Source organism: Schistocerca americana, chromosome 4, assembly GCF_021461395.2.
Source record: "Schistocerca americana isolate TAMUIC-IGC-003095 chromosome 4, iqSchAmer2.1, whole genome shotgun sequence".
Taxonomy (NCBI): Eukaryota; Metazoa; Arthropoda; class Insecta; order Orthoptera; family Acrididae; genus Schistocerca; species Schistocerca americana.
This window is the reverse complement of record NC_060122.1, coordinates 331918870-331934012: the sequence shown is the minus strand read 5'-3', so window position 1 is coordinate 331934012 and position 15143 is coordinate 331918870. Positions and strand designations below refer to the sequence as shown.

The 15143-nt window shown below is 39.9% G+C and overlaps 1 protein-coding gene across 1 annotated transcript in view; it reads left to right on the top strand.

Annotated features, from left to right (window-relative positions):
* The first annotated feature begins 357 nt into the window (after positions 1–357).
* Positions 358–15143, top strand: part of LOC124612305 (exosome RNA helicase MTR4) — an 89869-nt gene continuing 75083 nt past the window's right edge. Inside the window, exons 1-2 of the mRNA XM_047140421.1 lie at positions 358–545; positions 4721–4846. Of these exons, the coding sequence (XP_046996377.1) occupies positions 418–545; positions 4721–4846 (254 nt within the window). The 5' untranslated portion in view covers positions 358–417. The remainder of the gene's footprint in view (positions 546–4720; positions 4847–15143) is intronic.

Here is a 15143-nt window from a genome sequence, read left to right as displayed (position 1 = left end):
TTCGGTCGTGGTCAGCTTCGTCTGTTCCTGTTACCAGAATACTTGTGCCATCAGAAAATAGTGTAGCATGCCCTGAAGTAAGCTTCTCGTTTATATCATCAATATATGGTAGGAACAGTATGAGCCCCAGGATTGAGCTTTGTGGTACAAGCATATTTTACAGGTATTATCTGACGACAGTTGGTTTGCCGAGGCGTTTTTCACGTTGGTCAACAAGGTTTAGAGTTAAACTGTTAATAACTAATCTATATTTCTTAATATTTTCGGGAGCGATCAGAAAACCATGTTATAATCGTTGCTATGCAGAGATAACTGTAACATACTCTTTTATTCAGCTGTTCGTGTTGTTGTATAGTTGGCTGCAGTGTCACCGCATTTTGATGGTAGTTGGTTTAATGTTTGTTGTGTTTTGGAAGCATGGCGAATTTTAGCGATGATTTGTTCAGTGTTTTCGAGGAAAATGAGGGTCAGGATGATTCCATTCACACAATATCTTTACATGAAGACTCTCGTGGAGATGACCATACTTCTCAAGACAGCGCTGAGTAAGTACAACTACTTTACTGGTATCACGACTGAAAATTGAGGTTATGTTTGTGTGTTGTTCAAGCTCTGTAAGTTTGTTGGGAAAGATAGTGATGTTCATGTCACTTAAAATTACCAGAACAAACCGGATTAATCTGCCGTGTGTGTCTTGTCCACAACAAAGGAATCAAGTAGGTAAATTTGTTTATAAACTGCGTGAATTTGAAAGTTGGGAAGTTACTGAGTACGATTTGAAGTATGATATACAGCTGACTGATACAGAATAGGATATTGTTCCTCGTCTACTTCAGCTATTCTTTCCGTATTTGCATTTGTTTTCATGCAAAAGTTTTGAGATTTCAAGCATCCACGCCATTCCAAAACTTCCTGGTAGAACCACAATTTATCAGTACAGAGTACTGTGTTAAATGATTCTTTAATTTATTGGTAATCACCTGAAAATGAAACTAAGTTCAACTGTGTAAACAAATTCTGTCTGAAGAAACTGTTTGGCTTATATCTGCACTGTAACTACTATTTCCTGTACATTTTGCCTTTATATTCATATTAAATTCACTGTGTATTTGATATCTACAAGATCATATTTATCATGGTTTTCTCGTGTTTATTGTGGGCTAGATACTATTCTGACAGTCTTCATATTTTCTTTGTGTGTGGAACTAAATTCTTACTCAGTTTACAAGAATTCGAAATAAGAAGGTAGTTATTGGGCACAAGTAATGTGAAATAAAGCCATTGAAATTGCTCCTAATTATCCTCCAATACAATGTCACATGAACCATGTGATGCAGATTCTACATCATCATACCATAGTAGATACACTATTTACCTGAGAGTTATGATGATAAGTTGATTTCCACTCTTTGTTCAAGCTATAAATCGTGTAAAGTAGTTGATATTAGCATTATTTTGTAACTTATTTATAATATTCCATAGCTATCTTACTTTTATCCCTGGGGTAAAGAAGTGACACTTAACCCTTCACTAGTTCATGTTGACATATACTGGGCCCATTCACTAAGATTTACTCATTATTCCAATCAGTCTTTTGGGATCCTTTAAAATTGTGCAGTACCTATATATTGGTATGAATTTTGACGATCTGTGAGCACTATAGTGTGTAGACATTGTAAATGTGCGGCCTTCTCGAGATAGACCTGTCTGGGACTATGGGATCTGGCATTTGTGAATGAATGATGAATTATTTTATTTTCCTATTTTGCTAGAGCACATACTTGCTACAGCCATTGCTCAAAGGTACAAGGTTATATGTCATTCAGCTGAGCCTATCGATGTCAGATGTCAGCCGCATCCCATAGCATAATTATGATTTGGCATGTAATGTCATACTTGGCTAAATTTACATATTGGACCTTTCCTAAATCTTGGTTGTTGTGATAGTCTGATCTGTTGTGCAATCCGAGGTCTAGGTTGGGTTGAAAGGTAACTATTTAGTTATGAGCTGGTGAAGCCAATGAATGTGAAAACAGAAAATGTGGGCGTTATAATAAACTGACCCATAGCGAAGCCTAATGTTTATGTCCATGCCATATTGAAGAAGGCAAAGGGGATCCAATACGTAACTTTTATGCAGACAGGGTACAGACACTACTTTTTTCCATTTTTTGTAATTTCTGGTAGTTTTTTGGATTGTTGGTTGTTGTGACAGACTAGTCTGTAGTGTAGTCCGAGGTCTATGTTTGGTTGGAAGGTGACAGCTTTATTGTGAATTGGTGAAGCCATGAATGTGAATACAAAATCTTAGATGTAATGACATACTGATCTGTATTGTGTTGAGATGCTCACTGTATAAGGCAGAATGGCCCTAGACTTGGTGCCAACTTGGTATTATCATCACTCATAGGTGTTTGAGACTCTGGAACCATATAGTTTCGTTTCATTAAAGCACCTATGCTTGTATTCCTGGAAGGATATCTCATTTTGTTCAATGCTGAGGTGCTATTCCAATACAGTTTGAGAGCCTCTACAAAGCTGTTCATCTTTAGAGGGAGTACCAAGTGGGCTGAGGTGTGAATGGCAATTCACATTGAGGAGAAAGGCACGCTAGGGTAGTCAGTGCAGTTGTGCAAAGCCACTATGCGAGGGTGGTGTAGTGGTTAGCGCATCTACTTAGTGACCAGGAGACTTGAGTTCGTATCCTGGCCTTGATACAAGTTTTCATTCATTGTTCCAGTTTGCTTTTATATACAGTGCACTTATGTTTGAAATATAATAATGCTAATTGACAGAACAGTTCCTCACTTACTTGCCAATATCATATTCAAAACACAAAACAAACTAATTGTATTGTTAACGGTGATAAACCATGTTTTATAAATGTGCACTTGGTCAACATTGGGCACTTAGTGACCCTAACATGAATTACTCGAAACTATACATGAGGAAATTTAATACCAGGTGATTTATATTAATAGATTTTCAAGCAGGCCTAATTGAACATTAATTATAATGTGTAAACATTTAAAATCAATATTCAGTTGGGATTTTTTGTAGTCAGTTGTCACTTTTTTAAATTAAAAAAAAATCTTGTTAGAGGAGTTTCAGTTAATATTTTGACTTGCATAGAATTTTTTTCTCATACACTTCCCACAACTGAACTGCTTTTTTGGATTTCCAACACACCTTTCATGGGCCCAAAACTTGTGTTTTTGGCACTGGACCCGGACACCATTAAAACTTTTTGACCATAGCTTCCGACAGTTGATAAATTCAACTTTATCCTCGAATTAATTTCCACTACATGCCTCCTCAATTTATGTATCATATTCAGAACTGGGGAATTTTCATTGCAATATTTCCTCAATCTCTTACCACCTCTCTTTTCTGTGAAAAGTTTGAGTTTCCTGGAGGTAGGCTTATTTGTATAGTGGGATTCAGATTTTCAAAAACCATTGTTGTTTGGAGTGTACATAAGTAATTTCACTGACTAACCTTTGGTCCTCTTATGTTTGTTATAGTTGGGCTTCGGCTGGGAAGCAAACTTGTTGAGATTTGCTAGTCATTGACTGTTCATCATTATCACTACTTTCTTTGTTGTTGGATGTTCACCACTTTCTTTGTTGTTGGATGTTTTCTGGTCAATGGGTTCCTCTACAAAGTTGGGCTCATTGAGTAAGTTCCCGTTGAAGTAGATACCAGCTTTCCTAAACCCATTTGGGATAAGGACAATGCCAGTCCAAACAATTACTTAAGTGTCATCCTCATCAGCTGCTTAGAAAGGGTTGACTAGATGGTTATCCATCTTGCACGCCAAAACTTCCTGGGCTGCTTTCACCATGAATTGAGATAATATTGTTCCACCATGGTAAATTAGTCCTATAAGTGTCAGTCATTCAAGAGTCTTTTACCTGGGATAATTTGGAGGTACATCCTTTTCTGAGTTCACAGTTGCAGCTTATGAGTACATCTGACAATTCTGACACAGGCTTTCAGAAGCATTTTAAATGTAACATTATCTATAGTAGCTATTAAAATTGTGTCATTCAAAGTGAGTAGTTCTGTCAAGCAATTTGCTGTTTGTTTATGATCTTCTACTTTTGTGTAGCCTTACAACAATAGTGGAAAACAATTTATGTAAATGTCATCTGTTCATGCCATAATTTGAACCAAACTGATCTGGACCTAATCTTTAACAAGATCGTAATATGGTTACCAGTCCTAAAGGACTGAGGAATAAAAAGGATAAAATCATTGAACATTGTGAAATGCATTAGCTGATACCTGTGGGATACCATGGCGTCACTATTTCTGGATAATCTTGGGTCTGGTACATCATATTGGCAGACATTGTCCACCCTAAAGTCATCAGCTGCCAACAGTCGCCTACCAGCCCAGTTCCAAGTCTGTTTGCAGAGGTTTGGTGAAGTGCCACTTTAAAGATTTGTTGCCATCTATTGGCAAGACTGCCCTGAAAGTTCTAACAGTCACCTAGAAGCCTGTGAAATGACTTTCCACGCTATTTTGATAGAAATCTTGCAAGTTATCTGTGAAATTTGGAATTAACTCTCTATTTGCATAGAATATATAATTTGCCATGTTCAGTTACTCCATTGTGAGATATACATATTTTGCTGTTGACCGCTATTTTAAGTAGGCCTAACTCAATCTTTTCTTTTCCCACAGTGAGCTAATGTACATAAATTTATTCTTTCAGGTTTAAAGATATAAGTATTACCAGACCGGCCTCTGACCAAGTGAAACGAGATTATGAAGATGAGTTTGGAGGTGGAGAATCTGACCACAAAAAACTGAAAAGGGAAACAATCCTTGATGACATAAAGTAAGATTACTTTCGTATTGCGCTATAAATTATGTAAATAGTTTTCATACTCTAACGTAATTTTTTCTTTTGCATTATTGCGAAGAAAGCCTACAGTTGCCTGTGTAGATCTGATAATGAACCACACTAAAAAAATTATAGAGCATTAACATTTTAGCATTTTCCTTGATACTGTTTTTCATGTTATTTATAATTTCAAAATAATGTGATGTGTGATTGTAGGGCAACAGTGTTAAATGCTTTCCTGTTGACTTGCCACCTTTGTGCAGACCTTATTCATTGATTTATAGGTGTCATGGTGTACTAAGGAGATGTCCATGGACATTAATTTTTTTCATTCCAGTACTTAGAATTCATAGTTAAGGCTTCAGTACACAGGGCTATAAAATCAGTTTCTGTGATGTCAATTTCAGTTAGTATTTGGTGTCTGGTGTGTTTCTGTCTGTGAAAGTGTCAATATTCTTAAATCCAGAGCTATTTTGGAAATGAATCACAGTTACAAACATTTTTGTTGTCTGGGGCAAGACAAAGATTCTAAGGCTCTAGCTTCAGAGTCATGTTTGCCTGAAAACCAAGGATATTTTACATATGTAGAGTTGTGGAAATGAAGAAGGTGGAAAATGAAAATGATTTTAACTTAAGAAGCTCCTGCTGCGAAAATGTTTAAACATGAAAAAACTGTTCAGATGTATCAAGTAATAATTGCTGTAACCTACAACAATAAGCAATCAAACTTTAATACAGCTTAAATCATCAGATCCTTGCATCAGAAAAAATTTAAAATCCATGAGAAAGTAAATGAAACAAGAGGAACTGACATGTGAATACTCAGCGGGGGAGGGGGGGGGGGGGGGGAGCACATGACTTCTCATCTCACATGAATGGAGGCTATAATTGTGAAGTATAATGCGTTAAAAGAGCCTATTCTAGATACGTTTGGGATGTATGTATGACAGGCTATTGCAAACTGGAGACAGATGGTAACGAATTTGTATGTGGCCAAGGATTCACATGCCTGAAACTAATTGGTGTTTGGCCATACCCAAGCAGAAGCATAGTACCTGGCAGGAGAGGGCCAGAGCTCATTTTTGTTGTGCCAAACTCCAATTAAACTGTATCCAGTAGCTGGCTATGTGGATGTGTATCCATAGGTACCTGATGTGTAGCCCAGCTTGCGTCGTGTGGATGATCTTCGCCTCCTTTGCTTGTGATAGCCATGTAGTTTGTCTTGGGTTGCTGTGACAGACAGCAGCAATATGGCTTGTCCAACCACAAATTACACAATCAACTATGCAGCTGGGACAGGCATAACATTAGTGGTGGCAGAAGCTCTGTAGGCAGTGTGGAACCTTACTTTAATGCTGATAAAAGTGGGCTGGCTAGTGGTCAGTGGCAAAGGTGGCTGTTGGTTGAAGCTGTGGAGGCAACATCTCTCAGTTGCGACATTGGGCACCAGTGGCCTGTGTGCAGTGGCTAGGATTTCTTCCAAGGTAGGATCTAGTAAATTAACATGGATTTGGACTTCATGGTTGGGTGCATCTTGGACCATTCTGTCATGTATGAGACTGTCTGCCTGAGATCTAGCACAACTCTCTGTTGTACAAGTGAATTTATGAGGTCAAAAGATCTTCCTTCAGTAAATGTGTCCTCCAACTGGTGTGAAGTGGACATCCTCCATCTCTCTCAGTCCTGAGCATCCTCCTTCATTTGCTTGTATCTTCTTCCTCTCATCACATATGTTAGCATTCCAAACCTTGTTTTTCCTCTACCTTTTTTCTTTTTACTTTTCCCTCCATGCTTCCTTGTAGTGGACTATTCCTACATAATGTCTCTCATCCACAGTGTTTTCCTCTTCTGTATTATCCTTGTTAAGTTCCTCTTCTCTCATACCCAGCTCACCACCTCCTCATTTCTCATTCTGTTGATCCATCTTATTTCTTTAACGTCTTGGAGTTTGCCTGTCATGCTTGTGCAGCACAGTGAAAGAAAAACAGTTGTTCTGACACCACATGTAACTGACAGTATAGTATTGAACTAGTGTCTCCACGAGCTTGTCCAGGGTAAAGGCAGAAGGTTCACTCTGAGGGGCAATCTATTTCGTACTGCGAGATGTTGTCACAAGCATGCTGCGTATTAACTGCATTCCGTGCATTTGTTGTTGAACACAGGGATTCGAACCAGTATGGGCTGTACTGGAGATGGTGGGGCCCATCTCGGAGTGAGACAGTAGCTGCTCCATAAGATGCGCCTGTTGCTGTCGCCTGTTGCTGCTGGTGTTTGTATCATTTTCCCTGTAGTTCCAGTTGTTTTTTCTGTTGTCTGATGAGCTCAAAAAATGCTGCCTGCATTTCTGATGCAGTGTCTTGACCTTACAAACTGTAGGTCTAGATACTGGTTTTCACATGTTATGTTGTGGTTACTCATTTTGTGGCTGTCTCTCAAACATGATACTTAATACCTCATTGTCATTTGGCCACCAGACATTAACACAATTTAAATATTTGGATCATGGTTTCAAAAAAACATTGTGCAACTTGTGGAAGGTTTCATATGACATAGGCCTTGATAACACAGAAATCCAGAGGAAATGTTTGGAGTATATCACATGTAGTCTGTCGCTGCCAATGGAAACAAAAGTCCAATGGCAGTCCAGTAGGCTGAGATGCTGAATTCAGCAGAGCTCAATGGATCAAAGTGATATCGTACCCAGAGTCTAGCGACAGTGATGGACAGAAGACAGTCGTTGAGCGTAGTTGGTGGTGATCTGCTTGAGGTGGTTGCCTGAAGAGAACTGATTTCTGCCTTCCCTGTGGCAGGTTATTTTGCTGTATTCAAAGTTGATGCTGACTTGCATGATTGGTGCTCACATGGCATAGTTACATTGTTGTGGCAAAGCCACTAAACCTACGATGTCATTGTTCTCTGCCACCAATATGTTTTCAGTGGGAAAAATATAAGAATAACAAAAAGTTTTTTACTACTGAAATAACAACTTCAGAATTGATTTCACTTGTTTTTCACATCGATTTCCTCTAAGGCGATAAGATGTTTTTTAATTTGTCTCCACTCATATTGATGTGAGCCAAAGTAGAGATGTGAAAAAATAACAATTTTTTCTGACATTCTTTGTGAAACTTCAGAGTTACACAAAGATTCTTCATTTCACTTTTCTAGCTCATTCAGAATAATTAGTACATAATATTTGATGTATATATTTATTTGCGCAAGCGTGCGCGCATGTGTGTGTGAGAGAGAGAGAGAGAGAGAGAGAGAGAGCAGTTTGTTTCTTGTTCCCTATCTTCACTTAGGGTCTCCCTCCCAATCTTAATTGAGTGGATCAATCACACTTATGTTCTGACTAAATAAAACCAAGACAAAGCATTTAATCCTTGTTCTCTCTCTCATGTTGATTCTGTTAGCATTTCCAGACAGAGGACTGTTGTTCAAGCATGTATCAGACAGGCATTTTATAAGCAGCCTTCTTTGTAAATGAGTGTCAAATTTTAATAATTCTTCCAGTAATCTTATCCTGACATCTACTTTGTCATCAACTAGAGTTGTTGTATCATTCCATCTTGCTTCTCTGCAGATAAGAACATTCAAATATTTTATAAGTGTAACTGACTTAAATGGATATTGCATAATGTTTAATCAAACAATATACAGTTATCTTCTTTGCTATTCATGCACATAACATTAGCCTGCATCATGAATCAGCTGTCAGTAATTTTTTTGTGCCACATGATACTAATTTGGAATTCTTCCCACATTTTGCTATAATGTTCTGCAAAAACTACCACTTTACACATAATTATTCAGCCGTGCAGAGTCTAAGAGGAACACTAACGTAATGTGCCTAGTCATTTACATTCACTACAGGAAATTCTTAAAACAATTACTTTGGTATTATAAAGTGAGTATGTTACTAGCACAGTAAAGTTGCACCAAACTACACTGACGAATCTGTGTTATTGCAATGATATGCATCATCTTATGTCAGACACAGGCATGTTTGAGAGGACGATGGCAGTGGGTGCAGCAGATTTGTGAACAGATGACTGGAGTTTGCTTGTTTGTGACTAGCTTAAGGGCCAAACAAAAAGTTTCTGTTTGAAGGCTACACAGTCCAGAATCAGTATGCCAATCAGACAAAATTACCATGAGCATTGAGCCAATCATCCCACCATTGTGCCTGGTTGAAGATACCCGCTTGGTAAAACGCCGTGTCCTGCTACATGAAGAAATTTGTAACTGCCTGCTGCACACTCTTGTCCAACAGGAGTTATTAACCCTTCTAGGTCTGTTTCAAGCGATCGAAGGAGTGGTAATTGCAAGGGGAGAGATCAGGACTATAGGGCAGTTGCCCAGATGTCTCCCACTTGGATGAGACTGGCCACCCGGATGACCAGTGTCTTGTGTCGAATCGCGACCAGCACGAAACTTGGTGCACCATTCCACAATGGTGGTTTTTGACAGACAGAGTATGCCTTACACACATTCTTTATTCTCTGGTGGGTGCCTACTAGTGTACATCTTTCAGCAGCCAAGAAAAGAACAGCTGCATGTTGGTCCTGTCTGGATGCATTTGGATGCATCACCACAGTTCCCATTTCCACATTTACCATATGCACATCAGAAAAAACAAATGCCACACTAATCACTTGTCTATATGTAGTGCTTATATACCTGCATCAGTCATGCTACATTGCATGCACGTGACAGCAACACCCTCAAACTGAAGCTTTCTGATCACCATTGGTAGAGTCATTGGAACATTGCAGACAGATCGCAGTAATTTCTATCCACAAGTGACTAATGTTTCCTGTTACACACTCAATGGAAACTAACTAGGCCTACTGTCTCCCTTGTCGTAATCAATGGAGCTATTGTAGAGTACTGCACAAAGAAGAATACTGAAGTTATACATCTGCACCATTCACTTTTCATCACTAAAGGGGTAGACTGATAGCTGTTGTGCCAAAAGGAGAACATGCTTTAATTGACATTCCCAGTTTTAAGTGAACAGCAATGCTTTTATTAAGTCACTGACATACAGCTAAATGCAAAACAACAGCTAAGTAGGAGCCAAATCACACAGTTAACAATGAGTAAAAAGTAATTCTTGAACTGTGATCAACAGCAGAGATGAAATGTTCACTGTTTTGATAAAGTCTCTGAAGTTCACTTAAATTTCAGTACTCTACAAAGTCCAGCTGCAAGGTTATCATTGAATCTAACCAACAGGAAATTTCTCACAGACTCTTTGTCCAGCTTAGAAGTTACTGTCCATGAATCCAGAGTCCAATGACTCAGTGGTCAGTGATGAACGATGGCTGCATGCGGTGACGGCTTGGTTGCTCAAGGAATTTACAGAAGAGCTGCACATTCAGGTCTGGATCTTCGGCTGAAACTGGTGGGCTAGGTGCCAGGTGCTTGCTTAAGTGCATGCCAAATGGAAGGTTACTCAATCAGTTCCCGGGTGGCACCTGGTGAGTGTAGGAAAATAGTTGGGTGATTGTGTTGTTGCCTGGGACAATGTTGGCAATGTGGCACGGTGTCTTAAGACAATCCACTGACCATCTGGTATTTATTTACAGGCAGATGGCTCGTGGCAAGGCAGTTGTCTTTAGCCTTAGTTGTGCTGAGGTACAGTCAATATCCCAGTATACAGCAGTAGTGATGTGCACGTTATGCTGGACTCTGAATAATGAATGACCATTCATGTCATGGCGAAGTCATGATTTGGCTTGTACAGTTACAATAGATCTATGCTAATATATATAAATTTTTGAAAACATTGTGTAGATAGAAAATATACTCACCAAGTGGCAGCAGGAAAAAATACATATAAAGGTACTGAAATTTGCAAGCTTTTGGAGCCAGCGGCCACTTATACTGCCAGAAGAATTGGAGATGAAGCACGAGGGGTGAAGGGAAAGGACTGATGAGGATTAGGAAATGAACATAATTCGGAAAAGTCACCCAGAACTCAGGTCAGCGGAGACTCACTTTCTCATGACATCTGGTAAGTATCGATTGACCCAGGGTTATGGGTGACGTTTTTGAACTCTCCCCAACCCCACAGATCCTTTTTCTGAAGCCATCTTCCTTCCGTTTCAATTCTTCTGCCAGAAGCTGGCTCCAAAAGCTTACAGATTTCAATACCTTTATATGTGTTTTCTCCTGCCATCACTTAGTGAACAGATGTGTGCTGGTGGAATGGGAATCCACAATCTGCCATCATCCATCAAACGTATCAGGGGATGATTTTGAATGGGCAGCTTGTGATGGGTCCAGAGGGCTGCAGCTTTTTAAATGCAGCTCAGATGTGATGAAATGACATTTTTTTTTCTATATACACTTAGTGGTCAAAAGTCATGGAAAGGCACAGTAACAGGAGTTGATCGACAGGTGCCGAAACTTGCATGGCACATTTCTCTCTCCACAGTCATGATAGAAATGTGGTCGTGACACTCCACATTCAAATCAACAGTCATGTAACAAACAGTAGACCCTCAGTTAGGCCTGGTGATCTAGTGTTAAAGTGCTTACCCGGAAACCAGCCTTCACCTCACAATGATGTGAAGGTTTTCCAGGAATGGCCCATGGTTCAGGTTCCGCATTAAACAGTAGGCCCCTCTCTCCCGGCAGGATTAGTGGGCTAGATGAAGGACACACAAGTCACAGCAAGCTGGCAGATGATGCATGGCGGAGGTTACCTTATATCATAGCTAGTTATCCCATTTCCTTTTTCACTTGCCGATGGATTGAGGGAAAACAAATGTATATATGCTTCCATACGAGTCCTGATTTCTCCCCACAGTCCCTATGTGACATGTACATTGCTTGCAGCAGAATCTTCTGCAGCATGTCACTAATGGCAGTTCTCTAAACTTTCTCAATAGTGTTTTGTCAAAAGAACCTCTTTTTTCATCTCTTCCAAATTTCCATTTGCAGAGCATTTCAGTAAAACTCAGATGTTGATTGAAACTTACTGATAGCAAATCTAGCAACATATCTCTGAATTCCAGAATGAGATTTTCACTCTGCAGCGGAGTGTGGGCTGATATGAAACTTCCTGGCAGATTAAAACTGTGTGTCAGATCGAGACTAGTACTCGGGACCTTTACCTTTCGCGGGCAAGTGCTCTACCAACTGAGCGACCCAAGTACGACTCACGCCCCGTCCTCACAGCTTCTGCAAGGTTCGCAGGAGAGCTTCTGTTAAGTTTGGAAGGTAGGAGACGAGGTACTGGTAGAAGTAAAGCTGTGAGGACGAGGCGTGAGTCGTGCTTGGGTAGCTCAGTTTGTAGAGCACTTGCCCACGAAAGGCAAAGGTCGCGAGTATGAGTCTCGGTCCAGCACACAGTTTTAATCTGTCATGCAGTTTCATATCTCTGAATTGCTTCATTGTCTTCGTCTAACCCAACCAGGTGGGGATCCCAAACATTTGAGCAGTGCTCAAGAATTGGTTGCGTGAGCGTTCTGTATGTGACCTTCTTTATAGATGAGCTACACTTTCCCAGAAATCTTTCAGTAAACAGAAATTGGCCGTTCACCTTCCTTGCAGCAGACCTTACATGCTCGTTTATCATATCACTTTGCAGTGTTATGCCTATATATTAATCAGCACAACTTCAAGTCATCCTGTATCCTCCTATAGACGCTCAAGAACGACACTTCCCCATGCATTAAAATGCTATCAGCAAGCGCACAGATTGCTGCTCACTTTGTCTATCAGATCATTTATGCACATGGAGAACAAGTCCCATTACTTAAAAAGTCTTTCAGCCACTCACATATTCCATACACTTGGATCTTCTTTTTATCATCAGTGTCAAACACTTTCCGGAAATGTAGGAATATGGAATCTGCCTATTGCCCTTAACTTGTGGTTCACAGGATATTATGTGAGAAAAGAGCAAGCTAAATTTTGTACAAATGATGCTTTCTAAGTCCATGTTGATTTGTGGCTAGACGCTTTTGTCTCACTAGAAAATTTAATATATTATAACTTAGCATATGTTCAGGAATGGTGCAGCAGACTGACATTAAGGATACTGGTCTGTAACTTTTGGAGTCTATTCCATTACACTTCTTTTATATAGCTGTAACCTGTGCTTTTTTTCCAGTTGGTTGGAACTTTGCACTGGGTGAAAGCTTTGTTACAAATGCAAGCTAAGCAAGGGACCAGTGCTGAAGAATACCCTGTGTAAAACCAAATTGGGATGTTGTCTGGACCTAGCAATTTAATTGTTTCAACACTCTATTGCTTTCTGTGTTCCCCATATAGGAGCTTGTGCAGCAGTTAAATGAAAGTATGTCTGTACAATCCTGTATGAATTAAATTTTTAAGCACAAAATTTCATTTAGCTGTTTTCTATTGTCTTCCTGTGTAATCTCCTAAATGCTATGACCCATATATCCTGCACCAATTATCATCCTACATTAAAAGACTGTGAATTTGGTACTTACTACATACTTGTCTGTTTGTGGGTATTGTACACTGAGGTGACAAAAGTCTTGAGATACTTCCTAACGTCATGTAAGACCTCCTTTCGCCCAGCTTAGTGCAGCAATTCGATGTGGTGCGGACTCATCAAGTCTTTTGAAAGTCTCATGCACAAATATTGAGCCTTGCTGGCTCAATATATCCATTCATAATTGCGAAAGTGTTGTCAGTGCAGGATGTTGTACAAGGAAATAATGTCCCACAAATGTTGGATAATCTGGGTGGCCAAATCGTTCACTCGAACTGGCCAGAATGTTCTTCAAACGAATCACGAACAGTTGTGTCCCAGTGACATGACATTATTATTTGGGAACACAAAGTCCAGGAATGCCTGCAAATAGTCTCCAAGTAGCTGACGTAACCATTTCCAGTCAATGATCGGTTCAGTTGGACCAGACAACCCAGTCCTTCTATGTAAAAACAGCCCACATCATTATGGAGCCACCAACAGCTTGCACAGTGCCCTGTTGACAACTTGAGTTCATGGCTTCATGGGGTCAGCACCACACTCGAACCATACCATCTGCTCTTACCAACGGACATTGGGATTCGTGTGGCCAGGCTACAGTTCTCCAGTCATCTAGGGTCCAACCTATTGGGTCGTTAGTCCAGGAGAGGTGCTGCAGCAATGTCATGCTGTTAGCAAAGGCACTTGCATTGGTCGTCTTCTGCCATTGGCCATGAACAGCAAATTTTGCCCACTGTGCTAATGGATACATTTTTTGTATGTCCAACATTAATTTCTGCAGTTATTTCACTCAGTATTCCTTGTATATTAACACTGACAACTATGCTGCTGCTGACAACTACGCTGCTGCTCCTGGTTGTTAAGTGAAGGCCAGTGACCACTGCATTGTCTGCGGGGAGAGGTAATGCCAGAAATTTGATATTCTTGGCACACTCTTGACATGTGGATCTCAGAATACGGAATTTCCTAATGATTTCTGAAATGCATCTAGCTCCAACTACTTCTTTGGTTTCAAAGTCTATTAATTCCTGTCTCTTGGCCATAATCATGTCGGAAATCTTTTCACATGAATGACTTGAGTACAAGTGACAGCTCCACCAATGCACTGCTCTTTAATAGCTTGGGTACGCAATACTGCTACTACCATGTGCATATGTGCCTATCACTATACCATGACTTTTGTCACCTCAGTGTATATATGCATGATTTTCAGCATGTAATTGCAACTTGCAGGTGTCATTCACTGCACGTCTTGAAATGAGACAATCCTTCCATGACTTTTGGCCTCTTAATTTAATTATTTCATCCTGCAGCACCACTACACTAGAGTAAACAGGGCTCTTCTTGTGTACAAATATCTTCAGCAGCAAACAATTCAGTGTATGAGTTGGGGTACTCACTACTCTTACTAATTGTTTTGAAACACTTGGGTGTTCAGAGTGGCTTACATCATTGTACAAGGGTAATCCCAAAAGTAAGGTCTACTTTTTTTAAATTACATAGGTCTGTTTATTTCTACAATGGTTTACATCAGTTTACAGCTTGAACATTTAGCCATTTTTCGACATAATCACCAATTCTGTCAATGCATTTTTGTAGACGCTGTGGCAGTTTTTGTATGCCCATGTCATACCAGCTCACCATCGTGCTGTTCAGAAAGTTGTTGCTTGGTCTCAGGTGTAAAGTGGTATGCTCAGGTTTCTTTACCTAAGATAATTGAGTCCAGAAAGTTGTCCTGTTCGGCTGCATTGAAGAAGCGCGTCAGAAGCATCAACTCACTGCCGCATGTGGTCCTCAGTCAGCATGCATGGCACCCAT